The sequence below is a fragment of the Polyodon spathula genome, chromosome 6 (genome assembly GCF_017654505.1).
Source record: "Polyodon spathula isolate WHYD16114869_AA chromosome 6, ASM1765450v1, whole genome shotgun sequence".
In the NCBI taxonomy this organism is placed as follows: Eukaryota; Metazoa; Chordata; class Actinopteri; order Acipenseriformes; family Polyodontidae; genus Polyodon; species Polyodon spathula.
Window position 1 is genome coordinate 66,510,256 of NC_054539.1, and position 21,478 is coordinate 66,531,733.

The following is a 21,478-nucleotide window of genomic DNA, read 5'->3' on the forward strand; positions in this document are numbered from 1 at the left end:
AACAAACAAGCACAAACACCATCTGTTGGCTTTTTTGGATATGCATTATTCAAAGGAAATAAAACAGAGGGGGTTGTACTGATTTTGGGTTTAAGTGCTGACTTTATAAGGCAGCCAAAGTTATTTAGATATGTTACTAAACTAATGCACACTGTATTTTCCACTGTGGGCAAACTATCGACAAATGGTCCACTTCATAGTAAATGCATGATGTGGGCAATCTGCCCACCATCATAGACTTTAGGTCACTAGGACTAAATGCTAATGAAATCAGACTAAATAAAACAGATAAATACCTAAATCACAGGGGTAAAAAAGAATATATTGTGAAGCTCTGTATTGGTGATGCATGTTGCAAACTCAAAATGTGTGGTACAGACAACCACATTCTCAAGTGAGAGTTTCAGGCTGTGTAATTCTAGATTACCAATTAATATAGAGGATAGCACACCCTATTGAGTTTGAAAAATAGTTCAGAATAGCTGCACAAATGTATTCCAAACCAAGCTCAGATGTGCGTCTGAAAAAATAGCAATACATAAAAGGACTTACTGCATATTGATACCAACACTCAAGCGAGGCAGCCTCAGAATATGGTCAGGCATATGGGGCTGTATCAATGTGGGGACAATGTCTTTTTTTTACAAATGTAGTATTTTAACATTTAAAGTTGTTTGTAGTAGTGAAATAGCTTTAATTAAAGTATATAATCTTGCATTAGCTAATTATCTAGATAAGTCTAGCATTAACTCACTTTGGGCTGGAGAATTAACCCATTTCAATAGCTTTAGTTCAATGGGTCAAGGTTTGAGGAGCCTGCCAGTGAGAAGACAGACAACATTCTCAAGGCCATGCACTAAATCCGGGTTTGTTTTAGATGAGGAATAAAAGTAAATAGCTGTTTTTCTAACCTTCCTGGACATTGGTATCGACCACCTCCAAAGGCCACAAAGCCTTCCAAAAATAAATTCTTTTCTAAATCGGCCTTCTTCCAGCGTTCCTGTGGGAAGAAAAGTTTTCCTGAATAAACACAAAGCATCTTTTTATACAAATTGTAATCTTAACCAAAGAGGTGCAAAGCTATTGAAGGAAAAGGAAATACTAAAATTGTAAAAAACGTACAGGCATGAATTTTTCAGGTTCTGGAAAATATCTGGGATCTCTGTGAGCCCAAAATGGTGATAACATCAGCATGTCTCCTGGCGGGATGATGTAATTCTGAAAGTAACAACGAAAGTTGAATCAAACAGTTGGAACAATGTATCTAATGCATTCACAGACTTATTTCTAGAAGAAACGGTTGTGCCAAACTTAAGAGAAATTAGGAACAAACAAGGAGTGAGTCATGGTCCAAATGGCCTTTTCTTGTCCCCAGAATCAACATTTATTGCCTTTTAGTTAAGGAAGAATGACTAGATATAACAGTACAGCTATGTTCCTAATAGTAGAGCAGGATACCATACTCTGCTAGAAAATTAAAGATATTCTAGCCTGATCTGATCCATTAGGAATCTGCTTTTCAGTGTCTTATATAAAGATGAAAAAACATGTAAATAAGGCTCTTCCCATTAGCTCTTGGTGCCATACCATCACGTCCCTCTAACAAACCCCAATAGTAGGGTTGTGTTGATGTCACCAGGTCAAATGGACGTTTTAAGGAAGCACGTCTGTGTTACTCTTGTTTATAGAAGCTTATTCTAACTGCTTGGAGTATCCAACAACAGTGCAGTTCATAAAAATACATATTACAAAAGAAAAATCATTTGAAAGATAGTCTTATAAACCAACACAACGTTAAACATGCTTTTTTTGTGACTGGTTGAACGTTAAATGATTCAAATATTGAACAAATACGCAATCATCTAATCCGCGTCATAAATCAGAAACCCATAATGTGTTCTCTTCTGTGGTAATCCTGTCTGACTGTACAGTTAATAGAAGCATACAGTACTTGGATTTTCAGGGGCTGGACCACCTTCCTGGTTATAGTTCCTGGTGAACGAAGGCGGATTGATTCCAGGACACACCACTGTATGTAAGGAAGCTGCTGCAGCTCACTGTCTGATAAAACACTCTTAGTTTTGTCTATAAAACAAAAAGCAAACTATAATGAGCTGTTATTTCATCTACAAGGGATTTCAACAACACCTTTTAATACACAACATTTTTCAGACACAGAGGCCTTCACATTTTACCTGGTAGGTATACTGGCAAACTGGCTACTGAATATTCTTTGCTATAACACTGGCTCTAAAAGACACAGAGGGGGAAACATACACAGTGGAATATGTTACAATGATATGTTCTGTACAAATGGGAAGTTGCATTATTGTATGTCATTTTAATATATCTCAGATTTTCCAGGACTTGTGTCATTAAAATACCCATCAACACATTTTAAATGGATTCTTAAATAAACAGTGAGCACCGTATCTTGGTTCTTTAAGAAGATCCAAAATTATTTCAGCTGACTGCCGTAAATTATTTCAGCTGACTGCCGTATCAGCATAACTGAGGCAGAAGTGTTAAAGGGACTAGGAGCTCTTAAAATAAACAAATCCCCTGGGCCGGATGAGATCCTCCCAGTAGTACTCAAAGAAATGAAAGAAGTAATTTACAAACCGCTAACCAAGATCATGCAGCAGTCTCTTGACACAGGGGTGGTACCGACAGACTGGAAAATTGCAAACGTAATACCGATCCACAAAAAGGGAAACAAAACTGAACCAGGTAACTACAGACCAGTAAGCCTGACTTCTATTATATGCAAACTTATGGAAACTATAATAAGAGCCAAAATGGAAAATTACCTATATGGTAACAGGGTACTGGGAGACAGTCAACATGGTTTTAGGAAAGGGAGATCGTGCCTAACTAACTTGCTTGATTTTTTTGTGGATGCAACATCGATAATGGATAATTGCAAAGCATATGACATGGTTTATTTAGATTTCCAGAAAGCTTTTGACAAAGTCCCGCACAAAAGATTAATTCTCAAACTGAACGCAGTTGGGATTCAAGGAAACACATGTACATGGATTAGGGAGTGGTTAACATGTAGAAAACAGAAAGTACTGATTAGAGGAAAAACCTCAGAATGGAGTGTGGTAACCAGCGGTGTACCACAGGGATCAGTATTAGGTCCTCTGCTATTCCTAATCTACATTAATGATTTAGATTCTGGTATAGTAAGCAAACTTGTTAAATTTGCAGACGACACAAAAGTAGGAGGAGTGGCAAACACTGTTGCAGCAGCAAAGGTCATTCAAAATGATCTAGACAAGATTCAGAACTGGGCAGACACATGGCAAATGACATTTAATAGAGAAAAGTGTAAGGTACTGCACACAGGAAATAAAAATGTACATTATAAATATCATATGGGAGATATTGAAATTGGAGAAGGAATCTATGAAAAAGACCTAGGAGTTTTTGTTGACTCAGAAATGTCTTCATCTAGGCAATGTGGGGAAGCTATAAAAAAGGCTAACAAGATACTCGGATACATTGTGAAAAGTGTTGAATTTAAATCAAGGGAAGTAATGTTAAAACTGTACAATGCACTTGTAAGACCTCATCTTGAATATTGTGTGCAGTTCTGGTCACCTCGCTATAAAAAAGATATTGCTGCTCTAGAAAGAGTGAAAAGAAGAGCGACCAGAATTATTCCGGGCTTAAAAGGCATGTCATATGCAGACAGGCTAAAAGAATTGAATCTGTTCAGTCTTGAACAAAGAAGACTACGTGGCGACCTAATTCAAGCATTCAAAATTCTAAAAGGTATTGACAGTGTCGACGCAAGGGACTTTTTCAGCCTGAAAAAAGAAACAAGGACCAGGGGTCACAAATGGAGTTTAGAAAAAGGGGCATTCAGAACAAAAAATAGGAGACACTTTTTTACACAGAGAATTGTGAGGGTCTGGAATCAACTCCCCAGTAATGTTGTTGAAGCTGACACCCTGGGATCCTTCAAGAAGCTGCTTGATGAGATTTTGGGATCAATAAGCTACTAACAACCAAACGAGCAAGATGGGCCGAATGGCCTCCTCTCGTTTGTAAACTTTCTTATGTTCTTATGTTCTTAACAGACTTCTAAATCACCACAAAAGTCTTGATATTATCAAACAGTCACTGCAGGTTTGCTGCCCACTGTAAATGTTCTACAATTAAAGCAATCAGCTGAGCTAATTAATATTTGTTTAAATTTATCCGGTACTTACAATGTGACCAGATGCCAGATAGAATTGCTCTTTATATCATTTTACTAATTCAGTGTGCAAGCCGACTGCACTTCACAGGAATGCATTGCCCCCTGGTGGTTGTTATGGGTACTCGGTATTACACAATTACATCACACAGTAGTCAATGTAGCTGACCCACTTTCCACAGTAAATTCTGTATATGTACATGTTATTGAAAGGGTGCTCACAAACACCATGTTTCTAAAAAGATAAGCTCAAAACTACTTTGGCCATTTATAGATCTTATCTTAAAAGGAGTAATACTTTTTTTTTCAAGTTGGCTCCATTAGCAGATATCCCATTTTGACAGAGCTGCTCCTTTTTTGTAAAAGGTGATCTATTAAATCTAAATGATTTTTGTTGTTGATATAGGGTGTTTCATTCTTTCAATAGCCCAACATGAGATTCCAGCATCCTAGCAGTAGAGCCTGTATTGGATGAGCAGTGCCTTTAACACTGCTGCTAGACCAAGCTGGGGTGGCTGCAAGATGCAGTGAGTGGTTGTTTTGCATCTGATAGTACACTGAAATTGTAACACATACGTAGGATCACTTAAGGATTAACAGATAGTTGAACTCGGTGACAGGTGCCTCAAGCTGAAAGCGTGGGCAGTTACAGAAAGACAAGGAAACACATTAATGATATAAACAGAACAAATGTTTATGTAATAATGTTTGCACATTCAAAACCCCTTAGATTTTAGAGGGTATCAACCTTGGGATAACGACCGCGGAACCTTACTGCGTCAGACACTTTGTGAGTTTTTAAAAGTAATAACAATGAACGTTAGAACTGAAAATCATTACCTTTATCTCCAAAGGAAGATGCTATCTCCTCCATAACTGTCCTGTATACGGATGGTTGGGAGATAATAAAACCAAGTGTCCAGAAAGTAATCTGAAAAAAGAAATGAGAAACAGCTGTTGTAATAAACAGCATGTTAGATGACGGCAAAAGCCTAGAATTTTGCAACTGTCCTTTTAAATTCTAAAAACCACCCACTTCACACTAGTCATCAGCGTCGCTACGTTATTAACACTAGAACCGCCAGATTTTCGAACTACCTACAAGTATATGTACAACCAAAACTATAAAATGTCTTGTCTGCTGCATTGACAAAAATAATAGAACATCTTACACTATATTAAAAAAAAGACATGTATTGTAATGGCTGTTTCACACTGACCCGCGTGGCGGTTCTTGGTAGAACTGTTTATAACTTTTTCATTTTTGCGATTCTGGCTATCAAACACCGTCAGGATATTTCATTAATATATTTAGGTAAGGTAAGTTGTATGTGTGTGTCAGTTTTTTAAAACAGAAGAATAATTAACATTTTAAGTACAAAATGGGTCACAATGACCCGCATGGCAGTTCTAGTGTTAAAAACACTGAACAAAAATAAAAACTGTTGATTTCAACGCATCCGGCACATTTATCTTTGAGTGATGCTGGCTTGCTGAAATTATCAGAACCGACTAAATAAAACAACTGAAAACCAATATGCAAACAGACTTGTGAAGTTCACTGCAGCCAGTGATGCAACTGGTCGAGTTTTTTCAAATGCAAAATAATGCCTTTTGTCAGACTGCCAGGATTGCCATGGCTCTCCATGTGACATCAGAAAGCTTCGTAATCCACCGACTGGAGTATGGCAAAGGATCCCCAAAGACGCATCCACCACCTGAACAGAATCATGCCCAATCAACCCCAGAGGAGCCCAAACATTCATAGGGACCATTTCCAAACTGTTTGAAAAACACATCTCGAGAGACCAAGCCTCAGATGCATGTTACTGATGCTACAACATAATAACATTTATTTAGTCTATTAATTTCAGTGTGTATATATATATATATATATATATATATATATATATATATATATATATATATATATATATACACACACAAACATACACAACTAAATGCAGACTCTATATCTGTCACTTTAGAACTTTTAAATCTCTCTCCATTATCATTGGTATGAAGTAAGAAGAACAGGTAAACTCACAGGAATGGCATTGGCTAGTGAAGCCCACATCATCAGTAGGGCATAATTAGGCCTGTAACTGTCAGTTATTGTGGTTAGGAAATGCTGCAGCAATGTCTGTATATAAAAAAAAAAAAAAAAAAATACAAAGACAAAAATGTATTTAAAGCTGTTTTTAGAGCATTATTTTACATGCAGTCTTTCTTGAGTTATTTCCCTCCCATTACAGTTCATGAAATTTGTGTCATTGTTTGGCATTGCCCTTTAATCTGAAAGAGATCCCATACATTTTTTAACACAACAAAAACAAGCATTCATTCCCCTCACTGCAGTACATCCCTACAAATGACATTCACTTCTCAGGTTGTCTTTTTTATCCATGTCCCCTATTCATGTTATGTTCTCCTGAAAACATACAGATCCTACAGGAAGCATATCTTCAAATGTAAACTATTTCATTCATATACTTTTTTTATTTTTTATTCTCAGTTGCATCCCATAGTGTGTACTGTGCTGTTGTATAGTGCCTTTTTCAATGCTGTTTGATCCCTGAAGAGCCTACTAAACCCTTGTTTAATGTGCTGTCAGCACAGGGGGTTGGTTTAGGGTTAAGCAGTTCAAATCTGTGAAGTCAGGAAATGTGTTCAATACATCAGAGAGATTTCTTTTCCCCAACTGATTCAATATTAACTTCTACTGCTGACAGGAAAGGTTGGAAATTTGACAATTAGAATAATATATATATATATATATATATATATATATATATATATATATATATATATATATATATATATAGACACACACACACATACACACACACACACACACACACACACACACCTCCTGGGAACTCCCGTCCATGGTCGACTGTGGAATAGTCCCAGACTCGAACCGGCGATGTCCAGGCTATAGGGCACATCCTGCACTCTCACAGAGTGCCTTTACTGGATGCACCACTCGGGAGCCCATATGTCCAATTATTATTTACCCCACGATTCTCTCCCAGTTTCGAATGCCCAATCAATTTTCCCCTCACTGCAGCAATTCACCAACAAGGCTCATCCTATCCCAAGCCAGCTTTCTTTTCACCCAAGAACTCGAGAGCGGATTTCAGAGATCTACCGTCCTCTGGAGGACAAAGACCAGCCCCACAGGTATCCACCTTTGAGCTCACTGGGCACCTGGCCAGCAGGGCTAGCTGTAGCGCGACGAGGTGAAACAGTCCCTGCCAGGTTTGCCTCTCTAACGCACGAGTGTCAGAGCCAATGCGACACTCCCTTCGGAATCCCCAACGAAGACCAACCTACATTGCCCAGCTAGGGCGCAAACCTGGATGTATGAATCATGTATGACTGAGCTTGTACCAGGTAAGGCACTCGGAGACCAATATTGGGAATTTTTTGTAATGAAACAAGCTGTCTGGACTCCTCTGTCCTTTTTTTTTTTTTTTTTTTTTTTTGCAAATGCTGCTTAAAATAGCAATGACTTGACTTCAAAGGACTGCAAGAATCGAGACTTATGAACATTAGCAACTTATTTATTAAAAGGTGCGCATAAAAAACATTTAGTGATTAGGGAATTTTATTTTTTATTTTTTTTAATGTGTCCTTTACACTGATTAGCAAATGTATGTGTACTATGCCCTTCTTCGTGACCTATCCTTGGACCATTTGCAACCTACAGTTTGGGAACCACTGATCTACAATTACATCACTTCTTTGGGAGACCGGTATTCTGTTTCATGTTTTTTTCATTCGACTGTACCTGTAAATAGTGATTCTATACAAATCTAGTATTTTTACATCTAGCTTTTTTTAAAAATGTATTCATACAATATGATTAGGGTTACATTTAATTTAGTATGAAATGAATATAACACAAATATAATATTACTGATACAGGAATAAGTAGTTATTATTGACACTGCAGCTTCACCCCTCACAACCAGAGGTCTTGGTATTTAATTTCCTTTATATAATTACATTTGCAGTGAGCGTTTTACGAAAATGGAAGAATGATGATGTGAATTCCAGGACTGAAGCCAGAAAAGTAAAGAGATCATCAGATTAACCATAGATGTCCGAAGCAGTTCATAATGCCGAAAAAGTACTGAAAGATATTTTAAGTGATCCAGGAAGATAGGTAACAGCTATGCCCTATACATCTTAAAGGTATTATTATAACTTATATAGCATGATACTGGCTCTTTAAAAGAGACATCTCCTTTGGGTTTCTTGAGATAACTTATAACGTCTAGTTTCACAGACCATGATTAACAATACTCTTGGACTACCTTACCTAAGTTAACATTGAGTAGTTCAAGACTAGTGTACATCTCTGGCTACAATCGCAAATGGACTGCAGGTGTGTGACATGCGCGCTTGCTTTACTTGTTTTCACTATCCACATGTTCTGGCTGCCGTGCTGCAGGTACCCGGCTTGTTGTGCACTTGAGCTATCATTGCACACAAAATGGTGAGGGAAGACACAGGTCAGCAGTGCATATCTATAAAAGCAGGGAGGACCATTGCAACATGTAGACAATGCAATGAAAGTGGTATGTTTTAACATTCCTTTAACATAAATGGCTAGCTCTTTTCTGACAGGAAGCAAGAAGTTGAAATGATGAAACACTTTACCTTGGGGTTTGTATCAGGAGAGATGTTGCTCTCAGCTTTGAGAACCATGTTTTTCATGAGGGAGAGAAGCCATTGCTTTGCTTTGGCCCACTTCCTGTAGAACAAAACAATCCCATCAGCTTTGTGCTTCCTCGGGCCAGAAGCTGTTTACACGGATGAGAGGGCTGAAAAGGGCCCAAGTTCCTGCCGTGTAAAAGACCGCCTCTCCCACCCCGAAGTTATCAAGAGCACCAGGATTAGTGTGCAGATCTAAACACTCAGTGAATCCAGTGGTACAGCTAAAACACATTCAACAACCGTGACTTCTCACTGAACCCCTTACAGAGTAGTGCCCCCCACCTTCGATTTTAATCCTGTTAGAGCTCAGTAGTTTAGGGTTAGGCCTGGTTATGATTGCCTACAAGGAACACCAAGTCATGTAAAGAATTGAGTTGGGGTAAAGGGAACTCTACTGTGGGTTAAGAAGTCAATAATGCAAAATCAGAATTCAGATGGTGTGGGAAAAAAACTGAAAGATGATCATTTATGATACAGGCAGTAAGGACACTGTTTTTAGTGGTTGCTGTACAAATTGCCTTAGTACAGTACCTATTGTATACCTAGTTATATATATATATATATATTAAAAAAAAAAAAAAAAAAAAAACACTGCCCGTGGCAGAGCGAATGTGTGGGTGTGTGCGGGAGATATTAGGTTGGCAGGGAGGGGGTTAAATTCCTCGCTGTCAGAACACACATGGGAATGTGGCTGGGGCCATAATGGGATAACACTATGTAACACAATTTTTGTTCCTGGGTAGTAAGTGTTATTTCCTAATTGCTTATGCCTCAAAAGTATAGAAAATGGCTATTATTCCCCACAAACTTTGCTTTTGTGACCAACAACATACAACATACAGTACAGTATAATCGTAAATCTCGAAAAACTACTCACTTCTGAATCTTTTGTAGTCATTTTTGTATTACTTTAGTATAAATACATGTTAATTTGGATTCATATGTTGTTTTTTTCTGACTTTATGTGAACAAAAAGACACACATCTGCCCGTTTTCCCATTGGAAATAGTGATATTTTGAAATATCACTGTCCTGGTCACAAAAGCAAAGTTTGTGGGGAATAATAGCCATTTTCTATACTTTTCAGGCATAAGCAATTAGGAAATAACACTTACTACCCAGGAACAAAAAATAAATAAAAATTTGTTAAACGGTGTAATTGATGATTAATTAGGCTCCAGCCACAGGTGTATAAAAAGGGGGAACTCACTGGTTAAATGTTAATGTTGGTGTTAATGTTGGTGAAGGTGTGTTGGAGATGTGTGCTGTGCTGTGCAGTTATATTGTAGGGCATATGTACAGTAGTGTTTTGTTTCAACCGTTTACTTTGGCCATAGTGCCTATTTGATTGGTTGTTAGTTTTGTTATTAAACATGCGCAATAGCACTTAAACTGCAGCTTCTTGTGTCCGTGTCTCTCTCCCTGATGGAAACAGCCTGGACAGTGACGCTAGCCTGTCACAGTCCCATACATACATACTTACAACGAAAACATTTAGGAAGTGTCCTTTACCATAAAAAGAACTCCGGCAATTGTGACCCATATTCGAAACCTTCATCGTACGTCTGGAACTGTTTTGTAAACTCTTGCACTGCCGCCTTGCTTGCTGGAGAGTTGCACTTACCCAACAGGTTGCTCATTACTGCAGGGTACATGACATGCCTGTAAATTGAGAAGATATGCTCTCAAAACAGTGCGGTTAAGATATTGATTAACTTGCGTGTGCTGTAGCATGTTGTGCTGTTTAAATTAATGATATAGAAGGCTTTTTCCTGTTTGTTTTAACAAAAAAAAAAAAAAAAAACGTTAGCGCTGCTCCTTTGTTTGAACAGTACAATACAGCATAGAGCTGCTTCCTGGTAACTGATCACTTCATATGTTGTAGGTTATATGGTAAGATTACAGCTTGACCACTGGAGGGAAAGTGACCTGAATTTCAGGTTTTTAAAACATACGAGTAGCTGTTATTTACTTCATGCTAATATTGGACTCGGCTTTCACCAAGATGAAATGAGATAGTAGTGGTGGAGGCCAGCCAAGACGTAGCTTTGCTGTAATATATGAGCCTTCAACACTTTTCATCCAGGTAATGTGTATTTCCTATTGGCCTGGTGTTGACAACTGAAGTGCAATGCTAGCTCCTTCAACCAAAGTGCAGCCTCCCTAGTGCCTCAGCATGGCAACAGTCTGGAAAGGGCTAGTTGGGGATCTTTTCAGGAGTCTTCAGATGGTGGAAGAAAGTCATTAAGTACCAGGAAGTACGAACAACTTTAAATCTCTAACAATATATACTGCAGAATCCTACCAAAATGTTCAATGTTATGCTAAAATACATACCCTGGTGTCTGTTGACTACATTCCGTGGAGTACTTTATCAGACAGATAGACTATGCTTGCACATGTCCAAAGAATGACTGCATTTTTCTAACCTCTAAACTACACATTTGAAGAACAAACTGCAAAACCGTAAAATAAGTCTCCAGGTGGAGTAAGGCTCATACTGTATCTGCTTTGAAGACTGCCTACCTGACAAGGTCAGAAAGGTCTTGAGCCCCCTCGTTTGTCAGCAGCTCCAGGTGTTCATTAAACTCAGCACACAGGTCACTGGAAACCTGGTGCAGGTTGGACCGAGTTAACCTCCCCTTAATCACAGCATGGCACGCTGGGTGATTCTTGAAGAAGTTCTCTTTACTTATAGAGGCTGCAGGAATTAGAATCTGTGTTAGCTTTTGCACTTACAGCTATAGCCACAAGTTTTGCATCACCCTAAGAACTAACAATTTTTGCTTCATAAAGTGGAATAAACCCTGCTGAATAACGTTATGTTAACATATTAATATCACTCTGTAGTTTTCCATATACTTAATGACAAACTGACAAATTAAAAAATATGACATTTTGAAAACTAATTTGAAACACTGTACTCCTGTTCTGGCTTCCGGTAGACTTTTGCGATATCATTTGTTAGCTTTTGTGATTACATGATGTCAAATAAAAGATCTAAAGTATGTTCGTATTGTTTTGATTTTTTAACGTATGTCTCAATCAACTAAATATTTTGTTATTTGATGAATTCCACTTCTCTTTAAATCTAAGAGAGTATTTTAATGATCTAAACCTGAGGGCCTCTTTTCACTGTTTTTTTTTTTTTTTTTTTTTTATGCAAAATCTATGATGTCAATAAGGGGGTCGACATGGGGGCCCTTTTCTTTAACCACTGGACGGACCACCAAGCCTCAGATAATTTTCTGCAATGAGAAATTACATAGTGCCCGGTAATCAAACATCCACAACATTAGAGCAAAATAAATCAATATAGAAGCTTTATAAGCTTGTTATTATTTAACATTTGGTACAGAATGTACTGCCAGTGTATACAAAAGGCTTTGTATGGTAACTCTTGCGGACATCAATACAGATTAGCACTAGTCTTGAACCACTCAGTGGTACCTTACAGTAGGTAAATTAGTCCAAGATTAGTGCTAGAAGACACTAATGCCTGAGGAAATGAGGAACACGAGGATGCTTAAATATTGCAAAAGAAAGTAAACAAGGGTAAGAGCAACATAACAGTTAACCGCTGTATTTTTGTAGTCATTTAGCAATTTTCCCATGCTTTTCCCTTGGTTACACTATGCATTTACTACAGTTTATCATGCGTTGCCATGTTTTAATATGCTTTACCATACCTCTCTTGGCTTTACAGTGTTTACCAATGCTTTACCATGCTTTCACTTTGCTTTATAACACTTAGCTATGCTTTTACTACAGTGAATTTTAGAGCAGTGTAAAGTCTGGGGCAGGGAATTTTCTTTTTGGACACCTTTACTTTACCTTTTACTTAAAAACAAATGAATGCTAACCCATACATTAGCAAGCATAATACTACAGCCAGGGCAAGGGATGTGACAACAAAGCAAACACTGATTTGCATGACTAGCACAGGATCTGATAACCATAACCATTAACTGAAAATAATGCTGTGCTGCTGCAGTACCTGTGCGCTGGACAGGGTCTTGAACGGCCATCTGAAAATCCACATCTTTCGACATGAAAAACGTATTAAAATCTTCATGCAGAGTTACAAAAGTAAGTCGCTTCCCAGCAGCGGCAATAGTGAACACTGGCCCATACTAAGGTAAAGAAGAAGAAAAAAGAGAATATTTTAAATGCAATACTTCATCTGGATTCACACTGATCCGGAAAGTGATTAGAAAAAGGATATTGCTGCTCTAGAAAGAGTGCAAAGAAGAGCAACCAGAATTATTCCAGGTTTAAAAGGCAAGTCATATGCAGACAGGCTAAAAGAATTGAATCTGTTCAGTCTGGAACAAAGAAGACCACGTGGCAACCTAATTCAAGCATTCAAAATTCTAAAAGGTATTGACAATGTCGACCCAAGGGACTTTTTCAGCCTGAAAAAAGAAACAAGGACCAGGGGTCACAAATGGAGATTAGACAAAGGGGCATTCAGAACAGAAAATAGGAGGCACTTTTTTACACAGAGAATAGTCAGGGTCTGGAACCAACTCCCCAGTAATGTTATTGAAGCTGACACCCTGGGATCCTTCAAGAAGCTGCTTGATGAGATTCTGGGATCAATAAGCTACTAACAACCAAACGAGCAAGATGGGCCCAACGGCCTCCTCTCGTTTGTAAACTTTCTTATGTAATCCCGATTTTTAATCTTTTTTATTGTTCTAAAAAAAAAACGGTTAATATAACTGCAGACACTTATTAAATTATATATCATATCCAGCTGGTGCTTTCCCCGTGGATGACTGATCCAGGCAGTACCGACTGTTTTGTGGGATCTACGAGTTTTCTTATATTATTGTATAGTTAAGCAATTAAACACTTTCCCACAGCAGCACGTTACATAAACTACAAAATTATCCTTAGCTTCATATATTTTATTGGTAGTACAGGTACTGCATTTTCTGTTGTGACAACAGTACAGTCCGGTATATTATTAAATATGTATTACAAGTTCCAATTCTACAGACAGTGGTTTATTTATTTATCTATTTATTTATTTTTAACAACATTTATTTAGATTTTTACTTTAGTACAACAAAGTACTAATAACACAAATGATGTTGCATCAAAATCCTGTATCCTGTAAATGTAGTCGTCTAATGTTACATACCTTTGTTCTGGCTTGCGCCACAAAATCCAATGGGGCTTTACCCAACTGGAATGCTGCTCCAAACCAAGGGAACCAGCCTCTAATACAAGGAGGACTCTGAGGGTGTTTTCTGTGTACGAATAGAAAACAGACAGAAAACGCCGATAGCACCAACAGAAGTAAAATCTCAATCGCCATAGCTAGTGCTGCAGCTCAGAATACACAGTAAATTGTCACCTACTACTGCATAAACCCGTCTTGCTTGACCTGAATTGTCATTCTGCAGGCGGTGAAATTCACCTGTCAAAAGCGTCAGCAAATCAAAAACTGATAACGTGTTCATCTGGACCAATGAAAACATAAAATAAACTGGCCCACTTAAAAAAGTGGGCCTCCGACCAAAACAACAATTTGTAAAGCAACATGGGAAATGTAGTTTATTTAAATACCCACTCTCTTTTTTTGAACAATTAGAACACTTCAACTATCGGACTACATCGTCAATCGTCCGTCTGTGTTGCTCCTGATACTAGTATATCCAAGCAGAGGTCGCTGTGAGGTTTAGCAATGGGACAACATGTTTATTTGTCTATGACTACAAAAGATTTAGAAGTGAGTAGTTTTTCGAGATTTACGATTATACTGTATCTGTAGTTTTTCGAGATTTACGATTATGCTGTAAATACAGTATAATCGTAAATCTCGAAAAACTACTCACTATTAAATCTTTTGTAGTCATTTTTGTATTACTTTAGTATAAATACATGTTAATTTGGATTCATATGTTGTTTTTTTCTGACTTTATGTGAACGAAAAGACACACATTTGCCCGTTTTCCCATTGGAAATAGTGATATTTTGAAATATCACTGTCCTGGTCACAAAAGTAAAGTTTGTGGGGAATAATAGCCATTTTCTATACTTTTCAGGCATAAGCAATTAGGAAATAACACTTACTACCCAGGAACAAAAAAGAAAAAAATGTGTTACACGGTGTATTCATTTGTTTTGATTTAAAACATGAACTACACTACTAGCCCAGTATGTGGAAAAAGTCGTCTTTGTAAATGTGTCGCAGCTATAGCTGTGATAGGTATACTCATTCCTTATATATTTTTTAAAAATCACTATTTATTCTTAAGTACTACGAATTTACATCATTTAATTCCTTCACCTTATCTGTGACGCGCTGTGACAAGTAGTACTTTAGGATGTAGACAGTTTCAGAAACGTTCTACACAACCAGAAGCCCTGCAAGTAAACCGGAATGCTGTCCAGCTCCTAAAATTACGAGTTTTATTCAGTAGATATTCAAAAGTTTGGGAATTTGTATCACTACAATTAAGGATGAATGCATTGTTTCCCAATTAAACAAGTATGCTAATTATATATATATATATATATATATATATATATATATATATATATATATATATATATATATATATATATTTATAATTTTGTAATCTATAATAATTAATATATGATATATATATATATATATATATATATATATATATATATTATATATTAAACAGTTGATTACATAACCTGCCATTCTTCTTTTTTTAAATCCATAATATTCAAACAAAGTGTGCCTCTTTGGCTGGGTGTAAACTTTAGACTGAAATCTAAGAATGCACTGTATAAATGAATTGTATTCCCTCACTTTAGTAACTTTTCCTCTGGACTTGACAAAGACCAGACTGCAAGTCCAAGTGAGGCTGGCCTTCGTGGTCATGGAGTTGGAAGCAGCATGAGAACACCATGCAGGGGAAGGATCCGCACAGCAGCAGGGATAGTTCAAGAAGGACCGTTGAAACTGGCAGGGTGTCACATCTGACATCTACAGACAATTTTCTGCCTAGATTGTTTTATTTATATTTTATATCCCTGTGGCGAAAGTCTAGATAGTAAAGCCTTTTTGTGTACAAGTGTCATTTACATGGTGTCGGTATCTACAGTATAGGTCATGGTGATCTGTTTTCGCATCCTGGCCTTTGGTTGTTTATACAGCAAACAAACTGGTGTTGTCAGTAGGCTTAGCCAACACATGTGGCCGAGTTAAACTGCAATGTTTTGTTTATTGTTATCTCCTATAAACATGTCAGTAGTGCAGATGAGTTAAAAAAAAAAAAAAAAAAAAAAAAAGTTGTTAAACAACTTTTTAATTATTGTAGGGTAAGTAGTATGATTTAAATCTTTTTTTTTTTTCTTTTATACCACAGTATTTGTAAATTACCTAGAAGAATTCTAATACCTTTCGCAATTCTGGATCAAGTTCGTCAGTCTGCTGTGTCGTAACACAGTGGGTTATGTGTGGTTCAGTGGTGATCAACGTCCTTCTACTGGTCATACAGTAATTTAAAGTTCAAAGCTTAGTATTGTGACAGAGATCGAATGACGCTTGGTACTACAGTAGGCTATACACTACAGCAATATATTCTATATAGGAGGCTGTTTGGTCTGGTGGTTAAAGAAAAGGACTTGTAACCAGTGACTTGCTCAGGGTCACAGGGTCACAGTGTGACCCTGAGCAAGTCACTTAACCTCATTGTGCTCCATCTTTCAGCTGTGATGTTGTTGACTCTTGTGAGAGATCGACTGACGCTTGGTGTTAGATCTCCCTCCTGACCTGAGAGGGTACTAGATAAAGGGGGAGCACAGTACCCTGGACTAAAAGGCATGACACTATTCCCTTGGGTAGGTGGAAGTCAGCCAGCTAGAGTTAACCTAAATGGAGTATACGTATTGCTGAGAACCGCAAGTGTTTGTTTTGTGTTTGTAAAGTGTCTGCTGTAACTGTTGTTTGTCTTTTTAGACTATCAGTAACACGATCCGGAGCTGGAGTACAAGCCAGCATTAACCCGGACATCACTTTTCACCCCAGCATTTCACAGAGTACTGTAATCACCACTAGCACTTACATTCATTCACTGTCTTGTGTTTGTGTTTCGTGTTTAGTGTGGGTGTTTGTAAGATCTGGACTTTTGGTTGCGGGTCAAACCCGGGGATTACAGTTACGAGTGATACACGCTGCACTCCAGCATTTATTATTTGCAGGTGTTTGCCTTAGGGCTGTGGACATTGTTATAATTATTATCAATAAACAACCCTGCACTTGAAAGTAATTGTCTGTGTTTTGTACCTGTATAGCTCTGCACTCACCTGTATCCACTCACCACTTTGCCACAAGCAGCTATCCTCACAAAACTATTGAGCACACAGAAGGCCCAGCTGTGACCACAGTACTAAAACATATTGTACTGTCAATTTTTCTCAGACCCCTTATGGTATCTCTGAATAGTTAATCGTCTTCTCTTTAAAAATATGCTTAATATTTTAATGAGCAAGACAGCTAGTAAAATCGTACCCCAAAATGTTATTTTTGTAGGAAAGCAGTACAACGGAATGGGAGTTTGTTGCCAGATAACTTCATTCAGGCTACTTTCTCAACATAAACTTGATCTTACAAATTCTGGTCTTGCTAATAATTATCATTGCTTTACCAATTTGTTCAGAATTACCCTTTATTTTTTAAAATACTTGCCCTTGCAGTGTTTAAGGAATTGCTCATGGGTTATTGCATTATCCTGTTACCAGCATATCACCTTCTTCAGGGCACCTCACTCAAGTTCCAGATGCTACTAAAACCTCAAAGATCGGGTTTGGTTTTCAACTATTACATTACACATCCATGTGACAGCAATTGCTGTAGGTAATAGTTGGGCTTTTCAATAGGATTATATGCCCTAGCCAGACACTTGTGTACATTAGACTTGTTTAAAGTTAATAATTCACTTAATGGTTATATGGGTACAGAATGAAACAACTACTGTAATTTAGTAAGAAAAACATAACATTTGTCACTTTTTTTTTCTCTCTGGTTGTTCCAAATTATTCAGGGGTGAGGATGGTATCTCATGAACAGCTGCTGGAATCCAGACTGGACAGAAATGAAGATGACAGTTTTCCTTTGTGGTCAGTAGTAATATTTATAGTTGAAAGTTAAATATTTATGACAATAACTGATTTGTAATGATAACACATTTATATTATAACAAACTGTTCACTGTTTTGTAACCTGAATATGGTCAAACCAGTACAGGTTTAGTGCAGTGACAAAAAATAAATTGTCGTGATTCGCAAACATGGCAAAAAAACAAACCTCTTTCATAATAACCCACTTTGTATTTATTTTACTTTTATATTTAAATTACTGTAATAAAGATTTTGTCACTCAGGAAAGCAGGATTTGGTGCTATGATGGCTGGTGCCATTAGCCAGTTTTTTGCCAGTCCAACAGATCTGGTAAAAGTCCAGATGCGGATGGAAGGGAGGAGATTTAAAGGCAAACTCCCCAAATGAGGATAACGATAAAATCAGACATAACAATAAAACATTATAATTGGTTTTAGTGAATCTATCTTCAAACTGCGTGACCTCAAAAGAGTAGTAAGGAGACAACCTCTTTTAAACAGTAAGTTCCCCAGAATATCTCCATGTACTTCACTTCCCCCCATCAGCCCATACACTACCCATCATCCATCAATACCTAGGCGCTTCAAGTTCCTCTCCCATTTGGCTCCCCCAATGCAATCCAGTATCGCATTATATAGTCGTGGCAATATCTTAGGCCATCGCCACAGTTCTCCTTAACCATATTTTTATGAGTTGCTTTTAATTTCAAATGAGCTCATAGCCCTTTATAATCTCAATATGGCTAGGGTTTCTATTGTTGTGGGATATTGCCCCTTCTCGGGTTGTTTTATTTTAAGTTATCACAGATGATAACCTGGCATAACTGAAACATTGTCTTTCTGCCTATGACTGACTCCATAACTACAAAGTGCAACGGACAGCAGATAGGCTGTCAGCCAGACCTCAGGAATAGCTGTGGCCTGGGAGAAGGCAATGTGATTGGGAATTGCCATCACATGGTCTTCTGGCACTGTGGCATACTGTGCATTTCCTGATCTTGACAGCAGTGCCATGACCCTGTCTCCTACTGACCATTAGCTCCTGCAGCCAGCTCCCAGACTTGATGCAACTCCAGCAGCCTCCAGACCCAATATTGCATTGGCTCCTGGAGGGGGAGGGTAACTTCCTCTTCTCTGCAAGGGCAAACATTATAAAACATCTACAGTTCAGTGCTGACATACCGCATTTATGAATTTTCAGAGGTTGTTACTATTACCTCTGATTTGGTAGTGAACGGTAATTAAAGAATGTAAGACTTTAACTTATCAGAATCTGTTACTGTTATAACTGTACAGTAGGGTACTGCAAGGTCATTTAGAATGGGATATGTTTGCTTATTCAGATATTTATTTTCCTAGTCATCTCTGTATGGGTTGCCTGTTGCATGTCGGAGTGCTGGCACCGACTTTTATAATGCACTACAAAGAAATACCACTCTAATTAATTACGTTATGTTATTATGTTATAATTATTATGTTTAAGCTCATGAGAAATATATTGATTGGTGATGTTTTCTGCAATCAATGTATATATATATATTATATATATATATATATATATATTATATATATATATATATATTATATATATATATATATATATTGAAACTATATTAACTTAGATCGTTAAAACAGGTACAACATTTATCTGAGGAATGATGACGTTTTTTATTTGAGCGGCGGGCACGCCTGTCCCAGGATCAGATTCAGAGAATCAGAAACAAGTCTAAACATTAATTTAGCTGAAACATTTCCAGTTTCTGCTCTTAACTGTATAAAACAGAAACTTGTGTGGTCCGTACCTTAAATATGGAACGGTGTTCTTTACATTAATTTTCGTTTTACATTGTATGTACGATTTAAATAAAGATCAGCCCTAAATGCTGACAGTATCTGCAAGAGTTTTTTTATTTTTTTGGGCAGAATTCATCATGAATTAAGAGTCAACACTAAAGAGATTACGTGTACACATTTAAAAGACGAGTGCCAAAGTTTACAACTCCCGAGTGTTTGCAAACACTGCCATCTAGTGGTTAGTAACGAGAATATCGTATGGACTTCTGTCTGTTTTTACCCATAAATAAATATGTATTCATTATATATATATATATATATATATATATATATATATATATATATATATATATATATATATATATATATATATATATATATATATATATATATAGACACACACACACACACACACACACACACACACACACATCGAAACATTGGGTGGCTGGCTCTTTGAGCTAATATATATATAGTTCTAACAAGAATGTGCCAGCACTACTGGTAACTGAAGGCACGATGGTGATAAATGAGAAAGAGAGCCACCCTCGATGAATCCATTTAAACCAGATTTTACACTGGTCTTAGTATTATTTTTTTAAATGTATTTGTTTTTCATATTTCTGCATGTGTTATATCATCATTTTCTTTGGCAGTGTTACGGTGAGCAGTGATCGTTAACGCAGTGTTTTCTCCTTTTTGGGAATTCAATCTTTGGAACAAAGAGAAATTCTTGTCAGTTACCTGATACACTTATTATTTCCCCTTCAATTCCACATGCATGGCTTAACACAAAAATAATACCCTATGCTATTTTTGTTTACATCTACCATGGCAGCTAAGCTATTTAAATAAGAAGGCATTTTTTTTAATTCATTTTAGTAAGAAATCACCAAGGCACATCACCAACAGCACAGCTGAAGAAATTATAATAATAATCAAGGATATAGGACATAATGCTTTCATCTAGATTTGGTAAGTATTTTAAAATCAAAGATAGGGTTCTAAACATCCAAATATGTCTATATAATGCAGAATTTGGAGAACATTGAAGAACAGTTCTAAACATCCAAATATGTCTAGGTAATGCAGAATTTGGAGAACACTGAAGAACAGTTCTAAACATCCAAATATGTCTAGGTAATGCAGAATTTGAAGAATATTGTATTGATCCAGAATATTCTACTGCTTTATATAACTTTAAATTAAATAGTATTTTAATAATACACATACAGAGTTTGATGGGTCATCACTAAAGTTGTGGTATTTTATTCCTGTAGATTGCCATAATGTAGCTGGATGGCGGTTTTCTCCCAATTAAATTTGGAATATGGTCATAAAATGGGTTTATCTACAATCCATGCATTATGGGGTTAAATAATACTACTAATGTCAAAATATATGTTCTGTATGATTTTAAATCTTTTAGGCAGCAAAACCCTTTCTCCACTGTATTTCACCCTTTCTAATTGCAATGTACAATATTAAAATATGACGCTAGTATTCCGTATTGAATTTTAACATACACTACCTGCTGAATACCTGTAATTAAGAGAAATCCCAAAAATCAATTTGTACCTATTTTTTTAAAGATCATGTTACCATTATCTTTCCTTCTTTTAAAAGTATTACAGCCTCTCCTTCA

General features: G+C 37.0%; 1 protein-coding gene across 1 annotated transcript in view; it reads right to left on the reverse strand.

Annotated features, from left to right (window-relative positions):
* The window catches only part of LOC121317496 (24-hydroxycholesterol 7-alpha-hydroxylase), a 27,021-nt gene extending 12,573 nt beyond the window's left edge, over positions 1-14,448 (reverse strand). Inside the window, exons 1-10 of the mRNA XM_041253498.1 lie at positions 14,082-14,448; positions 12,930-13,065; positions 11,459-11,633; positions 10,445-10,594; positions 8,876-8,969; positions 6,255-6,350; positions 5,048-5,138; positions 1,952-2,085; positions 1,123-1,218; positions 912-1,000 (exon numbers count right to left, since the gene is read on the reverse strand). Coding sequence (XP_041109432.1) covers positions 912-1,000; positions 1,123-1,218; positions 1,952-2,085; positions 5,048-5,138; positions 6,255-6,350; positions 8,876-8,969; positions 10,445-10,594; positions 11,459-11,633; positions 12,930-13,065; positions 14,082-14,258 — 1,238 coding nt within the window. The 5' untranslated portion in view covers positions 14,259-14,448. The remainder of the gene's footprint in view (positions 1-911; positions 1,001-1,122; positions 1,219-1,951; positions 2,086-5,047; positions 5,139-6,254; positions 6,351-8,875; positions 8,970-10,444; positions 10,595-11,458; positions 11,634-12,929; positions 13,066-14,081) is intronic.
* Between the last annotated feature and the right edge of the window lie 7,030 nt (positions 14,449-21,478).